At 41.3% G+C, this 24,832-nt stretch overlaps 1 protein-coding gene across 2 annotated transcripts; it reads right to left on the minus strand.

Annotated features, from left to right (window-relative positions):
• Positions 1-408: 408 nt before the first annotated feature.
• On the minus strand, positions 409-24,240 carry LOC117812509 (rho-related GTP-binding protein RhoA-D-like). 2 transcript variants are annotated; one of them, XM_034683327.1, is made up of 5 exons: positions 24,097-24,240; positions 14,467-14,624; positions 6,400-6,520; positions 5,872-6,002; positions 409-3,516 (listed from the first exon to the last, which is right to left on the minus strand). In XM_034683327.1, exons 2-5 carry the CDS (start codon positions 14,620-14,622, stop codon positions 3,343-3,345), a joined length of 582 nt encoding a protein of 193 aa, XP_034539218.1. In that variant the 5' UTR covers positions 14,623-14,624; positions 24,097-24,240; the 3' UTR covers positions 409-3,342. The 2 variants fall into 2 exon arrangements, with proteins under 2 accessions (XP_034539218.1, XP_034539227.1); XM_034683336.1 differs by lacking the exon at positions 24,097-24,240 and adding an exon at positions 14,714-14,737.
• Between the last annotated feature and the right edge of the window lie 592 nt (positions 24,241-24,832).

Genomic DNA, 24,832 nt, shown 5'->3' on the forward strand with positions numbered 1-24,832 from the left:
CTCATCATTTAGCTGTGCTTCTAGAGGAGACGGTTAATCAACCATCTCTGCTGATCTCATTCCTTGGCCTTCAGCTAGTTGAGACGCACGAAACATCAAGACACCTCAAGGCCTAAAACTCTAGGTTTTCATGAGGTTATACGCATCTACAACTCTTCACTCGGTCAGTGTGCTTGTTGTCTAGTATGATGCACAAAGTCACAAGTTAGCACATAATATCCATACTATAAAGATCTGAGGTAACAACATTACTGTAGTGTTTGCGTGTGACTGTAATGAATGCCCAGAAATCATCTCAGCTGTGCTGATCCTGTTTGTTGAGTTGTAGCTTCTCCACCACATCCCTCCCCCCCTCCCTAAGGAAGATGTGCTTGGCCAAAATAAGTCAATGCACATCCTGCCAGGTAGTAGGTTTGATGCCTTTATTGGCCTTACAAAAATGTCTCATGCAACACTGAAGATACTCTTTTAACATCCACTCTCCTCTACACAGACAGCAACATGCAGTTGATAACATGTACAGGACACACAAGCAACAGAGGCAGAAAGAAGGGGGGCTATTGAAAGTCTGTGTGAGGAACTTGCTGGGTTTTTCAAGTTTTGTATATGAAGGAATTGTATTACCAGGTCGAACTTGAAATTATTACAATTATGAAGTCTAACGGGCAGTCTCTGAGGGGAGCACATCTATGCTCCAAAGGCTATTGTTCCCAAGCGCAATATCTTCCAAATATGACACATTAAGGAGTATCAAAGGTTTTATTTTCCCAGCACCCCCCCCTGAGGTCTTACTAAAGTTATGCCTCTTGAAACCCACATCTTCAAATTGGCGTAAAACTCAGCTTGTTTTACTTTACACATGCATGTCTCCACAAAGTACTTTTTGCCACTCTCTCCTTTTCTTTTTAACATTTTGAACAGCAAGGATAGCCCTTATTGATCGCTTAAAATGTTAAAGAACACAGGACCCAGGGAGCTCTAAATGTCTCCGAAAAGCTGCTAAAGTTCAGTCTAAGGGAAAATGATGATCTGCTCATATGACGTAAAATCAATGTTTTCTTCCCCACAACAACATAACAAAGAAAAGACTAAATTAATAGATTTCACTTGCTCTACAGGTAACAACGGAGGAACATTTTGTGTAATCCCACCTGCTATTAAAGCACTGTAAATAACTAAGCTTTGTGGGTCATCTTGCTCTAAAAGTAATCAGCCAGTATCAATTTGAGATCAGAAACTGGTCCACCTGGTGTGGGAGAAAACAACTAAAGAAGGCACACCAGAACGGAGGAGGCACCAAACAAACTCCTCACACACAAACCAGTATCTCTAAAACATATAAGAATGTCGTCCGACAGGAAACATCATCGTTAAGGAGCTACCAGCTCTTAAAAGACCTGATTTCAAGGAGCGGGCTAATCGGTCTGACACACAGGGATTCCAATAGAGTCACGATCATATCACCTTCCGCAGAAGCAGAACTCAGCCTTTGATGATTATCAAACAGGAGAGGTCGCGATTTCTGCTCCAGCTGTCACATTCAGTCACGTTGGATTTGTGAGTTTGTTGATATGTTTCAATCCGACCCTCCTGGTCTGCTGCACAGACTAGACATGGTTAGGAAGGATGAATGTGAAAATCTGATCTTATACTAAAAGTGAAGCTCAACCCTTGATGACTGTTTGTCACCTTACAGAGACAGTTACCGTCTGTATCTTGAATGAAAATAGCTTTTGTTTTATGCCAAAAATATAAGAAGAATTTTTCAGAAACAATAAAATTCTGTGTAAAGAAACAGGGATTATTGAAAACAATTACCAAATTAGCCCCCAGAATATCCACCACTTCCAGATATATTCACAACAGTGTGGTTGTAACAGTGACTGTTGTGTTAGTAATTACTAGCCAAATGTCTAATGTAAGTGTTTGTCCAACAATATCATATATAATTACATTTTATCACTCTGGTATCTGAGGAGTAATCAATACTTGGAAATACTCCAGGTTGTAGGGAAGACCGGGGTTGGCTGTTACACTTTTTACTCAGTTGGGACAACATTGTATTGACGATCCTACTTTACTTAGTTGGAAAATGTGATTTAAAATGCCATGTCACTTTTTTGTTATTCAAGCTAGAGACACCATCTCTATAACACTCATAATTTGTCTATGTATTGGTCTATTGGTTTTTATTACCCTCAGTTAATCAATACAATGAATGCATGTAGCTTTACAGAAAAGTAAGGGCTACAGAAATTAGTGTGTTTAAAAACATTTGGGCCATAACCCAGTCTTTTTTGCACTGACTTGTAACAAATCAATTTTCAAAAAAAGGCAGCATTTTAGCTTTTGCAGTAAGTCCAACATTTCCTGAAAAGAAGCATCAACCAGCCAACTGCCAGACAAAGGTCTTGATAAAGGTTTTTGCTAGGTACAACATGGATTCAAAGCAAAGCTGTTAACTTCCATGTTTCCGTAAATGGTTAAATGACTAATCGCATTGAAATAAAAAACATCTTCATGAAAAATTGCTCTGACCCATAACACTTATCGAATGCCTTCTCATCTCGATGTTTCATATGTGCACCACGAAACAGTTAGAAAAGTGCAAGTCACAATTTTTTATATGAATAGGTTGAAACAGAGCCCTGTACTTCGGTTGTAATAAGCACTGTGACTCGTCTGTGAAAGGAAAGCAGTGGCATCTTGAAAAATAAATGACTCATGTTTGTGCTTGAAAAGCAGTAAATCCCGAGTCATGTCACCTCCGGTTTTATGCTGTACAAAAGAGGCACAACATAATGGATAGCCCATAGCTGAAATGTAAGCAAGCTGACAAACACGAGACAAAGACTGGTGTAAAAACAAAAAGGCACCAACATGTGGTTAAAAACTTCATCTTTCATTTTCCATTATTATGCTAGCATGATTAACAGAGCTTATACTCACAGGACAGTCTGGACTGTTGACACTCATAAACACTTCATACAAGCTAAATAAAATGCTGCTCGCCCGAGCTCATGAACAACAATAGTGGATACAAACATGTGCTTGGATAACTCCATATTACGTTACAAATATAAAGAGAAACATGTAGGAAAACATTCAAAGTGTAAGGACAGATTTTAAAGGAAAAAAAAAAATCAACAACTTTCAACAACGATTTCTAAAAACAGCTGTATTATAGACAAAATCCATTTTCTGTTTCAGGTTTGTTTGATTCATCAGCCGTCTGAACGCCATTGTAAGATATGAGAAGAGACAATTTGGTCGAGGGTCGGTGCTGTCCATGTGTGTTGTTTTGCTCTAATTGGTCAGTTGGTTTGACGGTGTCCAGACTTCTCACAGCAGCGTACATCCGCCTCTCTTCTTTCTCTTGGGGACCTCCAGCGCCGCCCTAGTGGCCATTTCAAACACTTCCCGCACACCGTCTTTCGTCTTAGCAGAGCACTCCAGGTAGCCAAAAGCACTGATCCTGCAGGCCATGTCTCTGCCTTCATCTGTCTTCACCGGCTCCTGCACAGAGAAGAGGTCAGGGATTACTGTTTGGAACCATGTGAAAGTTAATTAGAAGTAGTCTTATGTAGAGGGGCTGTTGCATATTTTTGTATTTTTCTTTTTTCTGAAAACCACATTTTTGGCAATAATCGAACAGCATGTGTCATTATCCTGCCACATTAATCTGTACAAAAACAAAAAGAGGACTACAAAAAAGTAGGGTTGTCAAACAAATATAAATTTGATGTAAATACAGACACATTTTGATGGACAAGTTCAAAGTATTCAGAAATTAAACATAAGTCTCACTTTTTGTTGTTTCCACAGTTTTTACAGCTTCAAATTTGAGGTCTATTATGTGCTTTGGTTGTTTATAAATGTTATTTTTCACCGCAGATTCAGGTTCAACTACCCTCAGATAGTAAGACTTAAGTACTTAGGGATGAGGTAATATTTTAGCAGCAGGTCTACAGAAAATATTGATACTCAGGGAGCTGTTAATTTTTTTCTTTCCCTTTTTACAGCTGTAACAATTAATTAATTAATAAACTAATTAATTAACTAATTAATTAATTAATTAATTAATTAATTAATTAATTAATTAATTAATTAATTAATTAATTAATTAATTAATTAATTAACAGAATACCAACAAACAAAATGCCTAAAATATCTTTGGTTTGAGTCTCAAGTGATACATTTGCTGCTCTTGTTTGTCAGTTAATTTAATAAATTTCTGTTTTGGATTATTAGTTTGACTAAAAATCCAGTTGTAAAATAATTTCTTTGACTTTGACCAACTTTGTTTTTTCTTTTTGCCATTGTTTTCAACAGCAAATGATAATTGACATACACTACACAACACAGTGAGAAAATATTGAATATTTAAGGGATAATTAAAATTAGAAAAGCCTAACATGTTAAGCCCATCTTCTTCCAGGGGAAGTTTGTAACAGTTCCCTTACAATTCAAATATCTGCATTAAAATTACAATAAAACTTTGAATCAGGGCTAAAGCAAACGACTTTATCAACCATCCTGGCTCACAAACATTTAATGTCAATCAGTCCTGATTTCTGAATAAAGAAAAAGCTGAAGCTGTCTGACAGAGCTGGAGAGATTTGGTCAAACATCTGTATCATCAGTTGGGCGTGGAGCCAGACCAAAGAGACAGCCTTGGGGGTGTGATGTGCCATTCTGTGATGATGTAAACTAATAAGCTGCTGTCATCATTGTATGAGTGAGAAGGCCTTTAACAGCCTTTTAAAAAGCTGTCACTGTTTTTTCCTCAGGGGAGATTAGCTCTCAATGACTGGGAGGTGTAAAAAGTTAAAGGGAAGGCAGAGAGGGATGTCATTCTAATTAATGTTCAATATTTTGTCAGATTATTTTAATTTTCTATCAGTGGCTTGACATTCATTGATGTCTGTCAATCTTAAAAGCGTTTTCAAGGTTTCTAATTTTCTTTACGGATTTAGTGCTTTGATGTGTGGCACTTTTCAGAGTGGACAAGACCCCTTAGCTTTGCATCAGGGTCTTGTCTCACCTTGTTGGGATTCTATTTGGCATAACCACCTGCTCACTATACATTATCCCTTACTTGTGGTCCAAGAAAGAGTGCATTAATACTCTGTCTGTCTGTCTGTCTGTCTGTCTGTCTGTCTGTCTGTCTGTCTGTCTGTCTGTCTGTCTGTCTGTCTGTCTGTCTGTCTACACTATACTATACTGCAGTTCCACAAGTGTCCATTGGAGGCAGACTCTAAGGCAAGGTATTCCCTTCAGAGCTCATAAAAAAAAATTCTAACAATACTTAAAGCCTGATTCAAAACATACTTTAGTCCCTCGATCTTATTTTGTTATTATGTTATGTTTATAAATTATTTATTTTGATCATACCAAGGCTTAAAGTTGTACATAATGGGGCATAATTTAACTGACAGGCAGGTGTGTTGTCGCTGTGAATGTCAACTCCACCTCTTTGCCCTTAGCTAGATTCTGACAGGTCCTACAGAGTAGTAAACTAACTGAGAGGTTAAAAACAACACAGAAGAGTGACTTGTTCTGTTCTCTTCAGGGAGCATTATGTTCTCTTGGCCTCTGATTGCGGAATGTAGAGCTGGCTTTAATCAAAGGGAAGGGGAAACAGCAAATATTTCCAGGACAGGTGTAACCCATACCTTTACTTGAGGCTACATGCAAATGAAGCAGCTGCTTTAAATGCAAGGCTATTGTCAAGCTGAGCTCCCGGTGAAGCAATACTTTTTATGGATATATGCATAAATAATTCAGGTGTAAGTGCCTGACTATTGAGGAGCTTTCCTACTTGTCCTTGATTACCCTCTTTTGTTCAGTGGCCCTCAGGGGCTTCTGTACCTGCTTCATCTTGGCCAGCTCTCTCCGTGTGTGCTCATCGTTCCTCAGGTCCTTCTTGTTCCCCACAAGGATGATGGGAACATTGGGACAGAAATGCTTCACCTCTGGCGTCCACTTCTCAGGGATATTTTCTGTCCAGGAAGAGAGAGAGAGTGAGCTGAAACACTCCAGACAAAGAGGGAAGGAGGGGCAGGACTATAAAAAGGGGACAGGCGGTGCAGAGTCACGGCGCAGAACACTTCTCATGATGGATTGCTCTGCAGACTGCTTGAGGCAAAGATGTTTTTAGCTGCACTAATCCCACTCCCCATCAAGTGCATTAAGATGTTTGAGAACAGCTTGGAAAGCTCTGAGAAACTGCCTTGATTCTAGGAGGAAAATATCACTTTGAAACTGCGTAATCCCTGTTTCATACTCTGAACCCAGACGTATTTATCTTATTTAGACAAACCTGTCAAAATATGCTAAAGATACGCTATATGCTTAAAATGTTTTAAAATAGGCTTGTCTGCGTCAGCACTTCCTTACCTAAACTGTCGGGGCTGTCGATGGAGAAGCACATGAGGATGACGTCTGTGTCGGGGTAGGAGAGGGGCCTCAATCTGTCGTAGTCCTCCTGTCCTGCAGTATCCCACAGCGCTAACTCCACCTGTGAGAAATCAGAACCAAAACTGATGTTGAGAAGTTTTCGACAACCAAATAACTTATTCTTTTAAAAGGAGGTGGCTTCATCTTGGATTTGGAAGTGCATTGATTATTCTGTTACTTCATACTGTATTTCAAACCTCACTTTAAAGCCCCTGGGAGGATTTTTTTCTGTTTATGTAACAGACTTAAATCAACCATGGTGTCTCTTTATGGCCTACAAAGGCAAACAAAACCATGTAGGACAAGACCAACAATTTCTATACTGTCATTCTAATGCCTGTAAATGCTGTGAGGGGGTAGGAGTAAGATGAGGCAATACACTACACGCTATTGAAACACCAATTTTTAGCAGATATTCACAGTGACTGTCATGTTTCACTGCTAAAAGAAAGCACCATGATATTTTGTGTCCTTTGTTTGCATACATAGTATCCTCCTACAAAAAGTCTTACTGATCTCTGTGTAACTGTGCAGCAGGAAATGCAAACAAAGTTCTGGCAGTTTGTGGTGAAACCGTCAGTTGACACCGACCGGGTAAGAGTGGTGAGGAACATCAAAACTGGTTTGCTTATGTCGGCCATATAGAGACATCATCTCTAATTTAAGTCCATTTCATATCCTGCTGATAACTCCTCTCAGGTGATCTGATTCCATGTTGATTTTGGTGCCTCCCATTAACGAAGTGTCTTATTTCATTGTTGCTCCTGTCCTGCACAAAGTCAGTAGTTTTCTCCTCCATAGAACTCTTAACCCACCCCTTTACATCTATCCACCCATAGTGATAATCATTGATAAACTTGGCTGTGAATTATGTAATCAAAAGCATCTTCTGCAGCGAGCTGTGGGGTGCTTTGTCAGACACCAACCTGCTGACTGTGTTTGCGGCAATAAGAGTAAGTTCATAGATAAAGTCAATCTAAGCGCTGATTGTCTCATTTGTTTTTGTTGATCAGTTAGATGCTCTACTTTATATCTCCCTGTTTTAAAACCAGCTTTAAATTTCTCAAAGGAGCTTTAAAGCAGCTCTGAGAACAAAGCATAAAGTATAAAGTTAGCAAGGAAAATGTAAACAAAAGCTCTTTTTGCTGCTTGCTTTGGCTTTGTCTGACACCGACCTGTGGACCGCAGTGGTGGGCATTCAAAGAACTACATAAGAATAATTAATCTATGCACGGGTTGTAATGTTTACTTTTGTAGGGCATGTAGAGGGCTCAAAATGCTCATTAGCAGTTTGCCCAGAGCAGTGCCATAAATAGGTACACCGTACTGACACTACTAATGTTAATGCCTTGGTGTACCGGGACTTTTCCAGCATACAGGGACTTCTTACCAGCAACCAATACCCTTTCCTGTCCTCTACATATCACAGTTTCTCTTGTTGATTCATTATAGCACCTAAAATACATTACCCATAGCACACTGCTGAGCTTCAAGTAACCAAAGCTAGTGTATATAGTTTATATAGCCTGAAAATTGTATAGAAGCATGGTGGTGCTGAGTTGCAGAGGTTCTCTGTTTGTGTGACACTCCGAAGTAGTTTTTAACACCAAGTGGCAACCTATGGTCTTAATATATGAGGCATATGCAGAAATACTAAAAATTGCAGTTCATCAAGCGTCTACTTGAGGCTGGCTGCAGAAACTCCGGGAACCACATACACACCCATTCAAAAAAGACGATCTTGGGTCGCTGGTGGCTTAGAGGTCTAAGCACCCCACATACAGAGGCTACAGTCCTCGTTGCAGGGGGTCGCCGGTTCGATTCCCGGCCGCGACTATTTCCTGTACGTCTTCCCCCACTCTTTACTCTCCACATGTCCTGTCTCTCTTCAGCTGTGCTATCAAATAAAGGCAAAAAGCCCAATAACATAACTGTAATTTTTTTTTTAAAAAGACGATCTTAAAGTAAACATGTTTACAGCCTGGTTCAAAAAGTGGTTTGTGTCTGAATAGCTAATTTCTCTATAGGCACACACTGTTCAGGGGGTGAATTTTTCTATAACTGCTTATTTTTTAAGATATTAAACTTACAGGTTTTGCCGTGGAGGAACGGCCTGCCTGATCTGAACTCGAGCGGTGTTCAGTTGTTGGACTTCTGTGCGAGTCACAGTTTGTCCATAACGAACACCATGTTCGAACATAAGGGTGTTCACAAGTGCACGTGGCACCAGGACACCCTAGGTCGCAGATCGCTGATCAACTTTATAGTCGTATCGGCTGATCTGCGGCAGTATGTTGTGGACACTCGGGTGAAGAGAGGAGCAGAGCTGTCAACTGATCACCACCTGGTGGTGAGTTGGATCAGGTGGCGGGGGAGGATGCTGGACAGACCTGGTAGACCCAAACGGACAGTGAGGGTCTGCTGGGGATGTCTAGCGGAGGACCCTGTCAGGCTGGTTTTCAACTTCCACCTCCGGCACAGCTTTGATCGCGTTCCGGGGGTGGCGGGGGACATGGAGTCGGAATGGGCCCGGTTCAACGTTGCCATTGCTGAGGCGGCTGTCCGGAGCTGCGGTCGCAAGGCTGCTGGTGCTAGTTGTCGCAGTAATCCCCGAACCTGCTGGTGGACACCGGAGGTGAAGGGTGCCGTCAAGCTGAAGAAGGAGTCCTATAGGTCGTGGCTGGCTTGTGGGACTCCGGAAGCAGCTGACAGGTACCGGCAGACCAAATGATCTGCTTCCCGGGCGGTCGCCAAGGTGAAAACTCGGGCATGGGAGAGTTTTGGTGAGGCCATGGAGGAAGACTTTCAGTAGGCCTCGAAGAGGTTCTGGCAAACTGTCCAACGGCTTAGGAAGGGGAATCGGCCCTTTGTTCGCACTGTTTACAGTGTGGATGGGGAGCTGCTGACCTCGACTGAGAGTATAGTTGGGCGGTGGAAGGAATACTTTGAGGATCTCCTCAATTCCACCAACATGCATTCCGACGAGGAACTGGAGCCAGGGGATTTGGTGGTGGGCTCGCTCATCACTGTGGCCGAGGTCGCGGAGGCTGTCAAACAGCTCCGAAGCGGCAGGGCCCCGGGGGTGGATGAGATCCGCCCGAGTTCCTCAAGGCTCTGGATGTTGTAGGGCTGTCCTGGTTGACACGCCTCTGCAATGTTGCATGGACATCGGGGACTGTGCCTCTGGAGTGGCAGACGGGTGTGGTGGTCCCCCTTTTCGAGAAGGGGGACCAGAGGGTGTGTTCCAACTATAGGGGGATCACACTCCTCAGCCTCCCTGGGAAAGTTTACTGTAGGGTGCTGGAGAGGAGAGTCCGGCTGTTGGTTGAACCTCGGATACAGGAGGAACAATGCAGTTTTCGTCATGGCCGTGGAACACTGGACCAGCTCTACACCCTCGGGACGGTGCTGGAGGGGGCATGGGAGTTTGCCCAACCAGTCCACATGTGCTTTGTGGTCCTGGAGAAGGCTTACGACCGTGTCCCCCGAGGTATCCTTTGGGGGGTGCTCCGGGAGTATGGGGTGGACGGCAGGGTTCCCACTCTTTTCCAGAGATCATTTTCCAGGACATTTCCAGGACATTTTCATTGATGATCAAGCTGGTATGACAGTCTAAATTTAGTTCATAATTTAGTTCCTAAATAGTCTAATATGTTCTTCTCAGTGGAAGTCTACATTGAAAAACATGTTGTCTATGGCTATCAATGAAATCATCTCTTACATACTTAAAAATTATGGCAAATTGATAATAGAATAATGCAACCACAGATGTACAGCACTTCACTTTATTAGTGCAACCAAGTAACAATTATGGGCAACTCTCATCTCAGCTTTCTCTTTTCTCAAAAAATATAAAATGAGCTAAGAAAAAACAAAAGAGCCAGCAAAGGAAACAGGAAGCTGCCTTATTGAAATAATTAAATAATAATAATGATAAGAGGATCAGTGCATTAATGACCTAAATAGATCTGAATGACAAAAATGGCCACAAATGTTTCTCAACTCAACTCAGACTCAAAATATACCTGCTTAATCCTGATATTCATCCTGCTAAGTGGTCGATATAAAACAAAGCAAATGTCACTTTTTTTTTATTTGAGTTACCGTAAACTCTGAAAAAATCGCACCGGTTTAAAGACTCTCTGCACTCTGTATTTGAAGATCTCTCAGATATTTAAAAAAATGTAAACTTTCTTCCTGCATGGCGATGTCCATTATGATCAGCGATGTCTACAATGTGGAGTTTCTGTGCAGCTGTGTCGCTCTTTTTGTTCCGTTTGTTTTCACTATCGGGAGTTTGCACTCCTGCTAGCTAGAGCAGGGGTTCTGAAACTTTTTGCAGCCAGGGACCCCTTACAGGTGAGAAAATTGTCCATGGCCCCCCCATAATTGTAACACAGATTAAGCACATTAGTGATGTGTTATGATCAAAAGCTGCGGCTCTGAGAGCCGATGCTTTATAGTGAATCAGAAGAGCTCGCATCAAGAGAGAGCCGGCTCCCAGTATATTTCCTTTCGCTGCTTAGCTCTCACAGTGCTCAGCCCCAGCTCTGCTCACAGCAGAACTTTGTTTTGATTGGTCAGCATGGTGGCCATGCGGCCAATCATATGTGAGGATATAGGATACAGGTGATGGAGGGGAGGCTGTCTATCCTGGCTTCATCTGTTTCTTCAGAGAGAGTATTCTTGAAGACCGGGCAAATACTCACTGAGAGGAGAAATCGGATCAGCCCATCCAAGCTGAGGCATCTGATTTTTCTCAATGCCAACCTGAGGACATTAATAATGTTTGCTTGAGTTTGGTTCTGGTTCTGTTTGCTTGAGTTTGGTTCTGGTTCTGTTTGCTTGAGTTGGTTCTGTTTCTGTTTACCTGAGTTGGTTCTGGTTCTGTTCTGGTTCTGTTCTGGTTCTGTTCTGGTTCTGTTCTGGTATGGTTCGGTTCTGTTCTGGTTCGATTCTGGTTCAAGTCTGGTTCGGCTCTGGTTTGGTTCTGGTACGGTTCTGCGTCTGCAGTGATGCGGGCGCTGTACCGGTCTGTCGTGGTGAAGAGAGAGCTGAGCCAGAAGGCAAAGCTCTCAATTTACCGGTCAATTTACGTTCCCACCCTCACCTATGGTCACGAGCTGTGGGTAGTGACCGAAAGAACAAGATCGCGAATACAAGCGGCCGAAATAAGCTTTCTCCGCAGGGTAGCTGGGCTCAGCCTTAGAGATAGGGTCAGGAGCTCGGACATCCGGGAGAGGCTCAAAGTAGAGCCCCTGCTCTTCCGGATCGAGAGGAGCCAGATGAGGTGGTTCGGGCATCTGGTCAGCATGCCTCCTGGATGTCTCCCTGGGGAGGTGTTTCGGGCATGTCCGACTGGGAGGAGGCCACGGGGAAGGCCCAGGACACGCTGGCGAGACTATGTCTCTCAGCTGGCCTGGGAGCACCTCAGTATCCTCCCAGAAGAGCTGGTGGAAGTGGCCGGGTAGAGGAGTGTCTGGGCTTCTCTGCTGAGGCTGCTGCCCCTGCGACCCGGACCCGGATAAGCAGAAGAAGATGGATGGATGGAACGTTTTGCCCAAATAAGGGCATGGATGACTTGATTTACAGGCGAGCACCCTGTAGCTGTTAGCGAAAAGGCTAAAGGTCCGCCTCTTTATCTCAAACTAGCTCCACAGACGTTTTGTTGAGTTCAGCATTTCCAATATGGCACCTGCCAACAATAGTCTTTAAAACAGCGCTTCCGGAACAGAAGGGTGACATCACTGATACTACGTCTATTTTTTATACAATCTATGGTCAACATAATAGACACACTAACAAGTGAATATGAGGAGTACAGGCACTTATCCTTTTGACTTAAAGCACAGGTCACAATCTGATGTAATTCTGCTAACTGATCCCAATGAACTTGATTCATAAATGTCTATTTAAACAATGCTGAAACCACAACAGTATCAAAGCACTGCACTGTATGCTCAAGGTAGATCAGAAATGGAATAAAGAACATTGGAGTTAAAGACAAATCTGAACAGTTACAATACATCCTAAATATCACAAAAGCTTTAGATTTCATAGCTTAAAGATTTGTGCACCATAAGGTGATCCACATGAATACACAAACTGACATTCACATGTCGTTACACCATTAGTGATCAGGTTTATTTCTCATCCTCTGAGAGCCTGTAGATCCTGACAGTATGACGTATGAGCCTGAGGCATGTGAGTTATTTTCTCAGCGGGCAATACTTCACATACCAGGAAGTTAATAATGTAACAATTACTTAACCTCCAAACATTAATCTTCTGTTAGCACACATACCTTGCATATTGATCATAACTTATGTTTTGAATACTAAAAACAGCTGCTTTCCTTCTTTGAATTCATGTTTCGGATATTTGCTTCTCATCACCACAACAGCTTAAAACTAATCAGCTTCCTGTCTGTAATGTTGTCTGTGTTGTGGAAATGAACTCTCGGAATGGCCTCATCCCATCACACCGCTGATTAATTCAATTAGGAAAAGTGGGAGATTAGCGAGCATCCATCCAGATACCTCCTGTCCCTGAGCAGACATTAACAGCCAGGCTTTGCTCGGCTCTGTAGCTGACTCAGTGTGTTCAGGGAAGAGGGGAAGATTTCAAAAGTTTGAATCCTGTAACTTCGCTGAATGACAGTAGAGGCTAGTGAGCCTGCAGAGAGCGCATGCATCAGTCAACGGTCCCAAAATAGAGGTTTGCAGAGGCAGAGGGTGGGGGGTGGCCGCACACTGGTGAGATTGCATGAGCAAGCGGAGTGATTACATTCCCACCGGACCTTTTTGTAGGCTGAAGACTTTGGGGAGGAAGAGGAAGAGGGGGAAAACAGCTATTTTTACAGTCCGCCCAATCCTCTGAAGGTGAGGGATAGAAATGTTTTTACTCTCCAGAGGGGAGAGCGGGGGACTTCAATTTAGGGTCTGAGAACAAAATCCAGCTGGTTGTATAATAGGCCAATTCTCATGAGGGCAGTGGCCTTCTGAAAGATGAAGGAGGGAGAACTTAAGGCAGGCTGACAATCATATCTTAACCAGAATTATCCCCCCTTATCAGAGGTCTATCGCAGACCCCTAACTTCATATTTCCGGTGCAGAAAACAACAGTTAACCCCCCCTTGCCACCCCCACTCTGATTACCACCAGCGCAGGAAATGAGAGACGTTTATCAGGCAGGAGGAGGCAGTGGTGGTGGTGGCGGGGGTCTTAATATGAGGAGGGGGACTGCCAGGAGACATGGCTGTTCCTTGTCTGAACAGGAAGCTTGGAAGTAGAGTCATTTCCTGTTTTGCCAAGTACTGATCCCGCAGCGGTGGTCGGCTCAAGAGAACAAAATCCTTCGACATAACAAACCATCTGCAGCAAAGACTGGTCCATTGCTGACCGGCTCCTTGTGACTCAGATTCAAGATGTTACACATACTTCTGAGTGAGACTTTGATGGTTTCAGAACTCTGGATGCATCTCAAGTCACTCTTTATTTAGTGCTCATACCCTCTATTCACCATCAACCATTTATCTTAGGGCCCAAATGTGTGCAGTGTACGGAGCTCACACTGCAGCAGGAGGTCTCTAACAGCACTACTGACCGGGAGAAATTTTTAAAAAATCAGCTCCACCTCTTTCCCTATGTTTAGGTTGATCTTTGGTTAAATTGAGACAGCATTTCCAACATGGCGCCTGCCATTGCTGGGCTTTAAAACATCCAATGGGTGATGTCACTGATGAGAATACCACAGGTATGTGCAATGTTTGCATCTTTAGTCTCAAACTGCTGCATTGTATTGTGTGCTTATTTCTTTGGTGGGATGTTAAAATGAGAAAATGATCATAAATAAATAAGTAAAAAAATACAGTATCAAGAACATGACACTTGACAGGCCTAACAAACTGTAACTAAAGTGGGCGGAGCTAAATAAAGTGTTTGTTTATGACATCAGTGCAGAGGGTTTCAGACAAACATTTCCAGACTGCTCGTCAAATGTACAAACCTGTTTGCCGTCAACTTCAATATCAGCGATGTAGTTCTCAAACACTGTGGGGACGTAGACTTCAGGAAACTGGTCTTTACTGAAAACAATGAGGAGACATGTTTTCCCACAAGCTCCATCCCCGACAATCACCAGCTTTTTCCGGATGGCTGCCATCTCTGTTGGGAAACAAGCAAACAAAAAAACTTAGAAGAAAAATCAACTTTATCATTGAGCGTGATTTCACTCGTCATGCAGCGGCACTCACTCTGTCAACTGTTTTTGAACTCTATACGACAGACATTTAAACTATTTGTAGAGACTGTGGGAGCAACACAAGACAGATCAAGGACAAAATGTTGAACAAAACTTTCTGCTCTTGCTGTGCGACTCCAAAGCGACCACTCTGACATCTCTGGCTGACAGAACCGCATCACATTACACCTGAGGGAGAGCTCCTTGATCTGTGTGCTGTCACAGATGACTGCAGACACAGACCTTGGATCCCCAATGCCACATCATCTAGACTACAAAAGCTACATGAGGAACAGAGGAGGAGGGGGAGGATAGCGGAAGGACAAAAAGGGGGTGTTGAGACAAGCTAAGACATGAAGGAATGTGTTATCAGGCTTCTGCTCCGCCCTGTTTGTTTCCCTCTGCAACGTGAAGAGAAAAAGGGGTCTGGGAAATGAGAGCAGCTGGTGAAGTACTTGTTGGAGATAAAACACTGCCCTGCTTTTGATCCCTGCAGATGCTTTCTCAGTTCTCTTCAGGAATACTCCGGTAGTACACATTACCCTAATTATCCCGAGGCAACTTTGCATTAAAAGAGTAAGAGCTTAATCTGCCAGCCCCTGTGTCTCTTCATTACTGAGTTGTAATTGCTTACGCAGGGTTTGAAGAGCTCTGAGTAAGTGTGTAAATCACAGACTTGAAATCATGTCAAGGTTTCCACCATGACTTAACCCATGAAACCTTTTTTTTCAAAACCATCATGGCTGTCCATCATCCTGTTTTTCTGGATCCAGAAGTGACCATATTTGGACCTCGGAGTCATGCGTCATAACATCCCTCTCTTTGGAGACTGGGACTTGTTACAGGACGGAATGACAGGACGCCACGCCCCAAAAGTATTGTCACCTTTTCACCATAGACCGTATAAAACACAGACGTAGTTTTAGTGATGTCACTTCTGAAGTGGCATTATGAAGCTCAAAGATGACACCAAACCGAAGGCGTTAAATTTAACCACACAGAAATAGTCAAACTTGTTGCTGATGGTTTGTTTAACTTTTATAAACCACAAATAGACATCTGTTTTTCATTTCAGCCTGTTTCATATTCAAATAAAAACTATGCACAGGATTATCCATACAGATATTTAGAGATATCTAGCGGATAGATTCTAGATTGAGATGCTCCCCTGCTCAACCCTCCCGTAGGTGAAGCGACGGTGGCCTCAAAGGACAAGAAGCTCCTGGGATGCAGGATAAGTATGATCCTCCATTTGTCAAGTTTTTATCATCAAAAACGTCAAACAATCCAAATTCTTTCGTGCATACAACCACTTTGTTCTTCTTCCCCTTCAAATTTGTGCACTTCACGTAGCCACTAACTAAATACAAAAACGCGTACATTACTAGTTTGTCCATTCTGTGCTACAGTAGAAACATGGCAGTGCAAGATGGCGGCCTCCATGGAAGTGGTCCTACTCCTACGTAGCTATAAAGGCTCATTCTAAGTTAACAAACCCCAAAAAGTTTTCATATTCAGGTGATTATACACTGATTTGAACATATGAATATGATATTCCATGTCTCTTCTAATAAATGCCGCTAATTCGTACACACTGTACCTTAACATTGGACAGCAACACCCCAGGCCTGCAAGGACAAACCAAGAAACATTTCTGCACTGAGTCCAGATGAGAGGACTGGTTTTGTTGGTGCAATCTGAGTGGGGATGAGTTAGCGATGCACCTGATGGATGAGTCGGAGCCCCGCTGTTTGAGAGCAGCTGTGCATATAGTCATTTGGCTCCTCAACCCATCCACTTTCAGCCAGACAGTCTTGACAGCAATCCTCTTCATGAGGGCACCCACTTATCAGGGGAAATTAATCTTTCAGTGCTGCAGGGAAACTTTGGAGTCGAGTCTGCCCCAACGCCCACTTTGAATCTCTGCTCAGCCGCATGGCAACAAGAGACCTTTCAGTAAGAAGCATCAAACCATGAGAAACATCACAAATACAGACTGGAGTTGTTAGTCACACTATTGTTGGTTTAGTACTTTAACAGATGACCAGATTGGTGTCAACAATTTCATGTAGATGGCTCGCACAGAGGGCCAATGTTCTGTCATTTCAAAACTGACCCTGTCAACATCTACAAAGTCCTAACTAGTGATCAAACAGAGCTACGTAGCCAGTTTGGAAACACAATGATTGGAAACAGTGGGAAACATCTGGCAGTGAAGTCCAAAATAAGCTTTCCTGTTTCCTCAACCAGAGCTCTTGTTGGTTAGACCAACTTTTGCAAGTGAGCCTTGTAACCTACAAGTACTCAGTTTTATGAAATTGGAACCAGAGGACTTTTTCTATTTCAGCCGTTTCTACAATTATCAAAGAAATCTTTTATATGTAGAATGAAATTTCAGCACAAATTAGCAGGGAAAACATTACACAAGCTCCTAAGTTCACAGTAAGCACAGAAACAGACAAAAGAGAAACTATTAGCCTGCCTTGTTTCCATGGATATTTGGCATAACCAGTAGCCATACTGGAAATGTTGGACGCGTTCACTTGTTTGACAGTTTTATTAACATCTTTAGTTACTCGTTCCATTTTATTGGAAAATCTGATCATGTTTGTTAACATTTTCTTCCTTTTGTCCAAAGCGTGCTCCTGCTGGTGCAGTGTGTTCAGTTACAGCAGCGCAGAGATGGCAATGACTCAAGTTTGAATCTAGGCTGCTTTAGCAAAGTCCTCTAGTATGCTCATACCCTGCTTTTTTAATGTATGAACACAAAAGTGAGCACACCCCCTGAATTTGATGTGTGAAATTCATTATTCCCTTTGGACATATTTAAAAATGTGTCTGCTAATATTAGATGAAAAAAGGTTATTAAATATAGAAAGGGCTTGCGTCAACTTTCCCTCTGTGAGTGGGGATATGGACTACAGAGAAACTGCCCAGTCCTTTGATTTCCAGGAAAAGCCAAGGGGACCAGAGACTGCCCTGGACTACATGATGGGTTCAAAGCCAAACAAGTGGGAGACAGCACTACTGAGGCCTCAGAGGCTCACCCTGTGAAACACAACAATCCACTTCCTGTTCTGTGAAGCTGGGGAGGAGTGTTTGGCTGCAGTTTTGTTTGGACAGACCTCAGCAGAGCCGAGGCATTGAGAGGGCTGCCAGAGGCAATGAAACACCAACACATGCATGCTTACTCCTACATATAGATACATGTGCTTACTCTCTTCATATTGCACAATGAAAGTTCTCCCTTGGTGCAATGATATTTGGAGACAATTAAAAAACATCTCAGCATATTGGCAAAAAGAAATGATGCTTGAAAATGTCGCATATAGCCTCACACAGTGCCCAATACTCAAGCTTCCCGTGATTGATGCCTTCAATCTAGCTGCTAATGGGAACTAATGACTGCGACAAAGAAGGAGAACCTTGAGCAGCACGCCAAATGATCATGTTCACACAGCAGCCATCTCCACATGATGTCATTTCAGGATGGGATGTTTAGTGCTTTTATAATGTTGAAGTGGTAGCTTCTTAAGCTTTAAGCCACATAAATTTGGGTTTCCTTCAAACCGGTTTCTTTTAACTCGTCTACAACAGTCAGCAACTAAAAGGTCAGAAAATACTTCAAAAGTCTGTCAGGATATCTGTCTGTATTTCAAGTTACAGACAGCAGATTTGAAAAGCCATTAGCCACACCACCATCACAAACTAGCTAATGGTAGCATTTAGCCACTTCTTAGCTCATGTTACAGTTAGCTTGGAAGTTGCTGAAGGCTAATTCTACTAAGTAATAGTACTATGTAATAGTTAGTACTATTAGAAGTATAGTATATTATTGTAATACACAATGAAAGAGAAAAGGTATAATTTCCTAGCTAAGGAAATGTTAGCTAGGAGGTGCTTATGAAGAACTGATACTCTAAATTTGACTGCTAATGAATACTAATGACAGCAAAGACTGGAGGGAAACTCTACGTGGTTAGCCAAATTACCAAATTCGGACAGGGCCATTTTCCTTTGATGTAGCACTCAGGTTGGGACGTTCAAGCGCTGTTATAACGTCATATTACTAGCTTCCTTGTTCTCAGTCATATAAACGTTGGTTACTGGCATTTTTTTTTTTCATTTAACTTTGTTGAGATTGTTTACAACTGAAGATAAAACAGTAAAAATCTGGAGGGACATCGCACAGCTAATTTTAGTATTCAGCCACTCACAGGTTAATATCACCATCAGCTACAAAGCTAGATTGGTCTTCAAATGAAAAGAAAGATCACACAGTACAGAGGAAAATTTGCAGAGTAGCATCATATTTGATCATTCATTAGCTAGGCCATTCAAGAGCTAATCACAACCTTTAGCATCTTACTGGCTAAGATTGCCATTAGTTACAAAGTACGATATGTTTGCATTGGTAGTGTTACAGGACACAAAATGAGATGTGTACGTTTCTTGCTTAATATGTAACATTTGAAACGAGGTGGTTGAATTCTAACACTATTTGAACGTCTAAAAGTAGTCAGCAGGTTCTAATAGTTTTCGATAAAACATGGATGGTGTCCCTCCAAATTTTCATTAACTGTTTTTTCCCAAGCTGATCAAATAAGAAAACATAACATGACCGTCCAATACTATATATTTGCAGGACTAAGAAACTGGAATACAGCAGTTCAAAGTCAACATTTGAGCTTCCCAAACGTGACTTTAGTGGATTTATAATAATTTACCAAATAAAGCCTATTTATTATGTTTCCGTCAGCAAAAACTCACCCTCTCCATATTTATACCAAATCCTATGTGGGCTGGGCATATGATTGTATGCATGACACAGTAATAAAATAAAAACTTCAAACTTCCTAGTCTCACCCTGATTCAATCCGAACATATGAATCAGCACCACTTATCTGCGACCTGTACCTCCATGACGCCCTTTGACCTCCACACCCCTGAATGAAAGTAAAGGTGATGCTCAGAAATGAACCGACCTTGTAAAAGCTGTGACAAAAACAGAAATAGTTCAACATCACCGTGTCAGCTCTAAATAACCATCACTCAGTTCAGTGTGCAGACACTTTCATTTTCTTGTCACTGTGACTCTACAAACATAACTGAGATTTATCCAGCAGGGTGGAGAGGTATGCTAGAACATATTCAAAAAGCCTTCAATCACAGAGGGGTCGACTTAGGAACAACTTTGACTGTGAGACAGCAGGAACGCTCCTCATGACAGGTTAAAACACCAAAGATAGAAACATAACACCTGATTTTACTAAATATGGTGAACCTGAGTACATTACACCTTTGCAGTCATCAGTATTAAATGTTTGAAAAGCTTCTGAGAGATGGAGCTCAGCTTGCAGCCCCTCCTGATGTCCAGATAATCCATCACAAACAATTCTGATACTTTATTAATCTGTTAAGTATTTTACAAATCAAACTTGCCAAACACGTGCTGCTTTCAGCTTCTCAATTAGCAGAAATTACTTTTATTCCATGAACATTTAACACTTTAGGGGAAATGAACTTTTGGTCAGGCAATACAAGTTTGTTATAGTTCACGATTTAAAGTACAGTGATCATTTGTGTATTATTCTATAAACTGGAAAGTAATATAAACAATAATTCATGATTAAAATAAAAGATAACTACAGGTGAAGACCAAAGTTGAGACAAATTATCAAGTGTTGAAGTTTTTGCAACAGATGTGAATTGATTGAGTTCCTAAGCATTGTAAGACACACACTCTTACACACTAAACAGCATGAAAACTTGTTCCAAACTTAACAGGAGGAGCCATTTAAACACACAGGACAGCTAAGCACCATTACTTCCGACAACTATTTGAGTAATGCCCTGGGTTAATGGACACAGCACCTCTCTCTTTCTCTAAGGAGGTTTCCAGAAGCTTAGGGGCCATAAACAGTTACGCAACGAGCTGAGCAGAGAGTTCGCACACGGCAGAGCGTGACCCTGTGACACACGAGGTACAGCTGCCTTTCAATCCTCACACGAGTTTAAAATCAACAACAATGGTGAGCATAGACAAACATCCAACCAATTAAAGGCCTGTTGTTTCTGGGATAATGATGAGGAAGACTTTTTTTTGTTCTGAGGTTGTGCAAACAAGTGGACGTATTACAGGAAATGAGCAGATATATGTTTTGTACATCCAGCAGGCAATAAAAAACATAGAAAACTAGGACCTGGAGATCAGCTGGGATCAACACAGAGAGGTTATTTCCTGGAGTTTTAGTGTTGCTGCAGAGGATCTCAAAAAACATCAAAAGAAGGCTTCATAACTATCAGTGTAATAAAACCAGGGCTGGACTCTCTGTTAGTTTGACAGATAAACACTCACCCAGAGATTACAAGTCTCGCCTAAATCTCCACGGAACAATCCAAAATATTTCATGACAGAATAAAAATTGCTTACGCACTTTAGGGACATTACTATTACAGGAGTGCCTTCCAGCATTTTAGGCTCTTCAACTGCAGCTTATTTCTTAGAAGGATCTGGTGTCATTACATTTTTTTTCCTTTAGAGACACAAGCTAACATGCTGTTGAACAAAAATCCTCACATCTGAAGGCACAGAAGAATTTGCTTCACCTCTGCAAGACTGTCTAAGTGAGAAATGAGCCAAAGTTCATAAACTGAGAGAGGCTGTAGCTGAGACAGAGCAGAGCGCCTGCGACACTGGCTGTCTGCACGTCATCAGACTTCAAGACATCTAATCTGACTGAATCTGACAAAAGCAGCAGACATCAGATCACACATTGAAAATCTGGCATTGGGTAACATGACAAAAAGAAAATGATCCAAGAAGAAGGCTCAGGGCTGTTTCAGATGAGTACACTGAAGAGATTTCGGAGTATAAGCTGAAGCTTTCTTTGCATTTAAATTGAGATGTGTGCTCTCTCATAGCAGCAGGAAACACAGCACAGATCAGGTCAGTCTCTCACTTGTTTTGGGCGTATATTACAAGCACTGCAGCTCCTTAGTCGCACTGAGTCATGGCTTTACTGGTACACCCATGGAAATGACCAAATGTCCCGACAGTCAGACAGCCCACGACATAAAGCCAGGTTTGACATCTCCCTTGAACGCCTCTGAGTGAGAGGAGAATGACCTACTTGAAAAATACTTACAAAATAAGGCTTTTAATGTCAAAAAAATATGAGAATACATATTTGTTTTCTTGATTAGAGTGAGACCAGAGGATTATCACCACTTACATATATGTCTGGTTAGAGCTATAGCCAGCAGCAGCTTAGCTTTTCTTAGCTTTGCATAAAGAAGTCTCAGCTTGGCTCCTGGCAAACTCACAGTAACAAAATCAGAACTCCTTCAAGTAACCGCTCCAGGCTACAAAATATTGAAGCAAATAATTCTCCCTGACATTATATAACTGGACAATGGACTCCAGGATGGGGCCTGTTGTTTCTATGAATATTGCAAGACAGAAGACAGATTACATGATAACACAAGGAGTCATAACAGACCATGTTTACAGCTATAAGACTCCTGTCTTCAGTTTTATAGATGTTTTTTTAGAAGTCTGGCCTACAGTGACACATATCATTTGTCTTATTGCCATTTTGGCAGCGGCCAGTACAACAAGCAAGCAGTAAAGCTGAGTGATGATCATCTTGTTTGAATTCTGCAAATAGCAACTATAAACAACCTGATGTTTCTGCATGTAAAAGTTTAGCCAGACTGAATAAACAACAAATAAAGTGGCCATTAGTGAAATTTTAGTGGATTATTTTCCTTTGAATAGAGCTAAATTTGCTGTTTTCATTGGTTTACAGTCTGAATGCTTATCTAGGCTAATCTTAATCTTAAAGTGTAATAAAAAGATGTGAGATGTCAAATCCCGACTAATTGTGTTCAATGAAGAAATAAGCTCAGTTCTCAATATGTGAAATATTCCTTGAAATTAAGGTAGATATGGTTAAAAATTCCTTGAAATTAAGGTAGATATGGTATCCTTTACACAATGACTCACCAGACCTTTCAAAATAAGAGCGCCACATCTTGTGTTTGTCTAATCACACAAAAGGTGGGTCGTTTTCAAATGAATCACCTGCAGCCAAGTCACCTTCACGTTTTAATCAGAAGATTTATTACAGGTCTTCACTCTAAAGGAAGACATTCACAGACCTGTGCTCCTGCTCTCAAAGCTAATTAAGAGAGAAGGAATAGGGCAAGACGAGCAGGTTGAGTCAGCTGGTGTCTGCTGGAGTGTGATGATGACCAAACTCAAAGACAGGCAGAGGATACACTGCAGGGCTCTGAAACAACCCAACACCCCATGACTCACCTCTGTTCAGTAACTGGGGTCAGAAGCAGACAAAGAGGCTAAGTGGCCGGCTGTGAGGACTCAGCCTGAGACCGGACACTAGTCTGGACATTTCAAATGTCCATTCAGGTACAAATATAATAAGTCATTAATCTGCAGATATTGTCTTCATTGGCTGATCAATCATTTAGCTCATAATGTTGGCGAAGGTTCTGATGACGAGGTAACATTGAAACTGCTTGTTTTGTTGTATTACCTGTCCAAAGCCAAAGATATTCAGATTATCATCAAAGAAAAGTCAAATCAACCACATTTTTTCAAATTGAGGATACAGAATGTTTTGTAATTTAAAGCAAAATGACTTCAAATATGAAGAATTTCACTTTGCTGATTCCTTTTTCATCATTGAACAAGTGATTTTAAAAAAAAGTCTATGCATTTCAGTGACTGAACAAAAAAAATTGACAAAAGCATGTGTATTTGACAATTTAAAAATGTTTGTTTTTCCTTGACATTTTGGATTTAAAACAATTAATAGATTAATAGAAACAAATATAATACAATTAAAACGAAAAATGAAAATCTCTATCATCAATTAAAGTTGAAAACAGTGAAATATATTTTAAAACTTAAAAAAAATTAAGTTATCATGAATTTATTTTCCTATTTGAATCCTATTTTAAAACACCTGTGTATCTGATTATTACTATTAGATAAAGGAGTGGAATAATTGTGGAAAAGCAAGTGACCCCAGGAACAGAAATGCCAGGAGATTTGCTATGCGGAGTTTCTTACTGAGCTCCAACTCATTGGACAGTGTGTTCATACCTTACCTAAAAACTACCAAAACTGAAAATATCAACAGTTGTACTGAAACACTCCCTTAAAACTATCAGCCAACCTGAGTACACTTCACTGTCATCTCCACACCGTCAGCGATTCAAACTTATTACTACCAAAGACAATTCCCAATAGAAGTGTGAAAGGACATGCCATCACCTCCTCCTCTCATCCTACAAAGTGAGCTATAATTAACCTGTCGACTTGTGTTACATATTTTTTTTAATTATCTGCAGAGTCCGTTTCATATTTACCTGTCTCCGGCCAGATGAGTTTTTTTGTAAATATTAATCCCCGCTTGCTGTTTCCTCCTGCTCGTGACACACTCACTCACTCACTCACTTCTGCTGCAGTATTCGCTAATTTCACAGAGAGGGGGCTGAGAACCGGGCCAGGCGAGCAGGATCCTCCCACCCACACCGGAGACAAGCTGGGCTAGGCGAACAAAGAGGGACTTCTGCATAAGACTTTCAAAATAAAAGACTATCATCACATTTTGTTCTTGTAGTTCAGAGACTTTAGTTGAAAGTAGATGTTACTAAATTTGGAATATTAGACGTACGCTCTTTTTATTTATTTTGTTAAAATGCTTTGTATGTTACTCGATGCGGAAATCTGATTTCATTAAAGATTAATAAAACAAAACTTGGAAAAGACTGTTGCGGGTCAAATTGACACTTTTTAAAGTCTATTTTAGGTAATATATACCTTCCAAACCAGCCAAATGTAGCAAAAAAATCTGGGCAGCATGTGACAGGTGTCGTGTTAATTCATCAACATCACTTCATAAAAAAATCAAAATGGAAAATAAAAAAAATTAAAAAATCTATGTCATGTAAAACTATTGTATTTATATTTAGGGCTTTAAAATGTACATTAAAACATGTTTTAACATAAATTTGTATGAACAACGAATGAGTTATCCTCATTGAACTATGATCTGTGAGAATTAAAGAACACCAATGGACCAAATCTTGATTTAAATGGTCA

This window comes from Notolabrus celidotus, chromosome 1 (assembly GCF_009762535.1).
Source record: "Notolabrus celidotus isolate fNotCel1 chromosome 1, fNotCel1.pri, whole genome shotgun sequence".
NCBI classification, from domain to species: domain Eukaryota; kingdom Metazoa; phylum Chordata; class Actinopteri; order Labriformes; family Labridae; genus Notolabrus; species Notolabrus celidotus.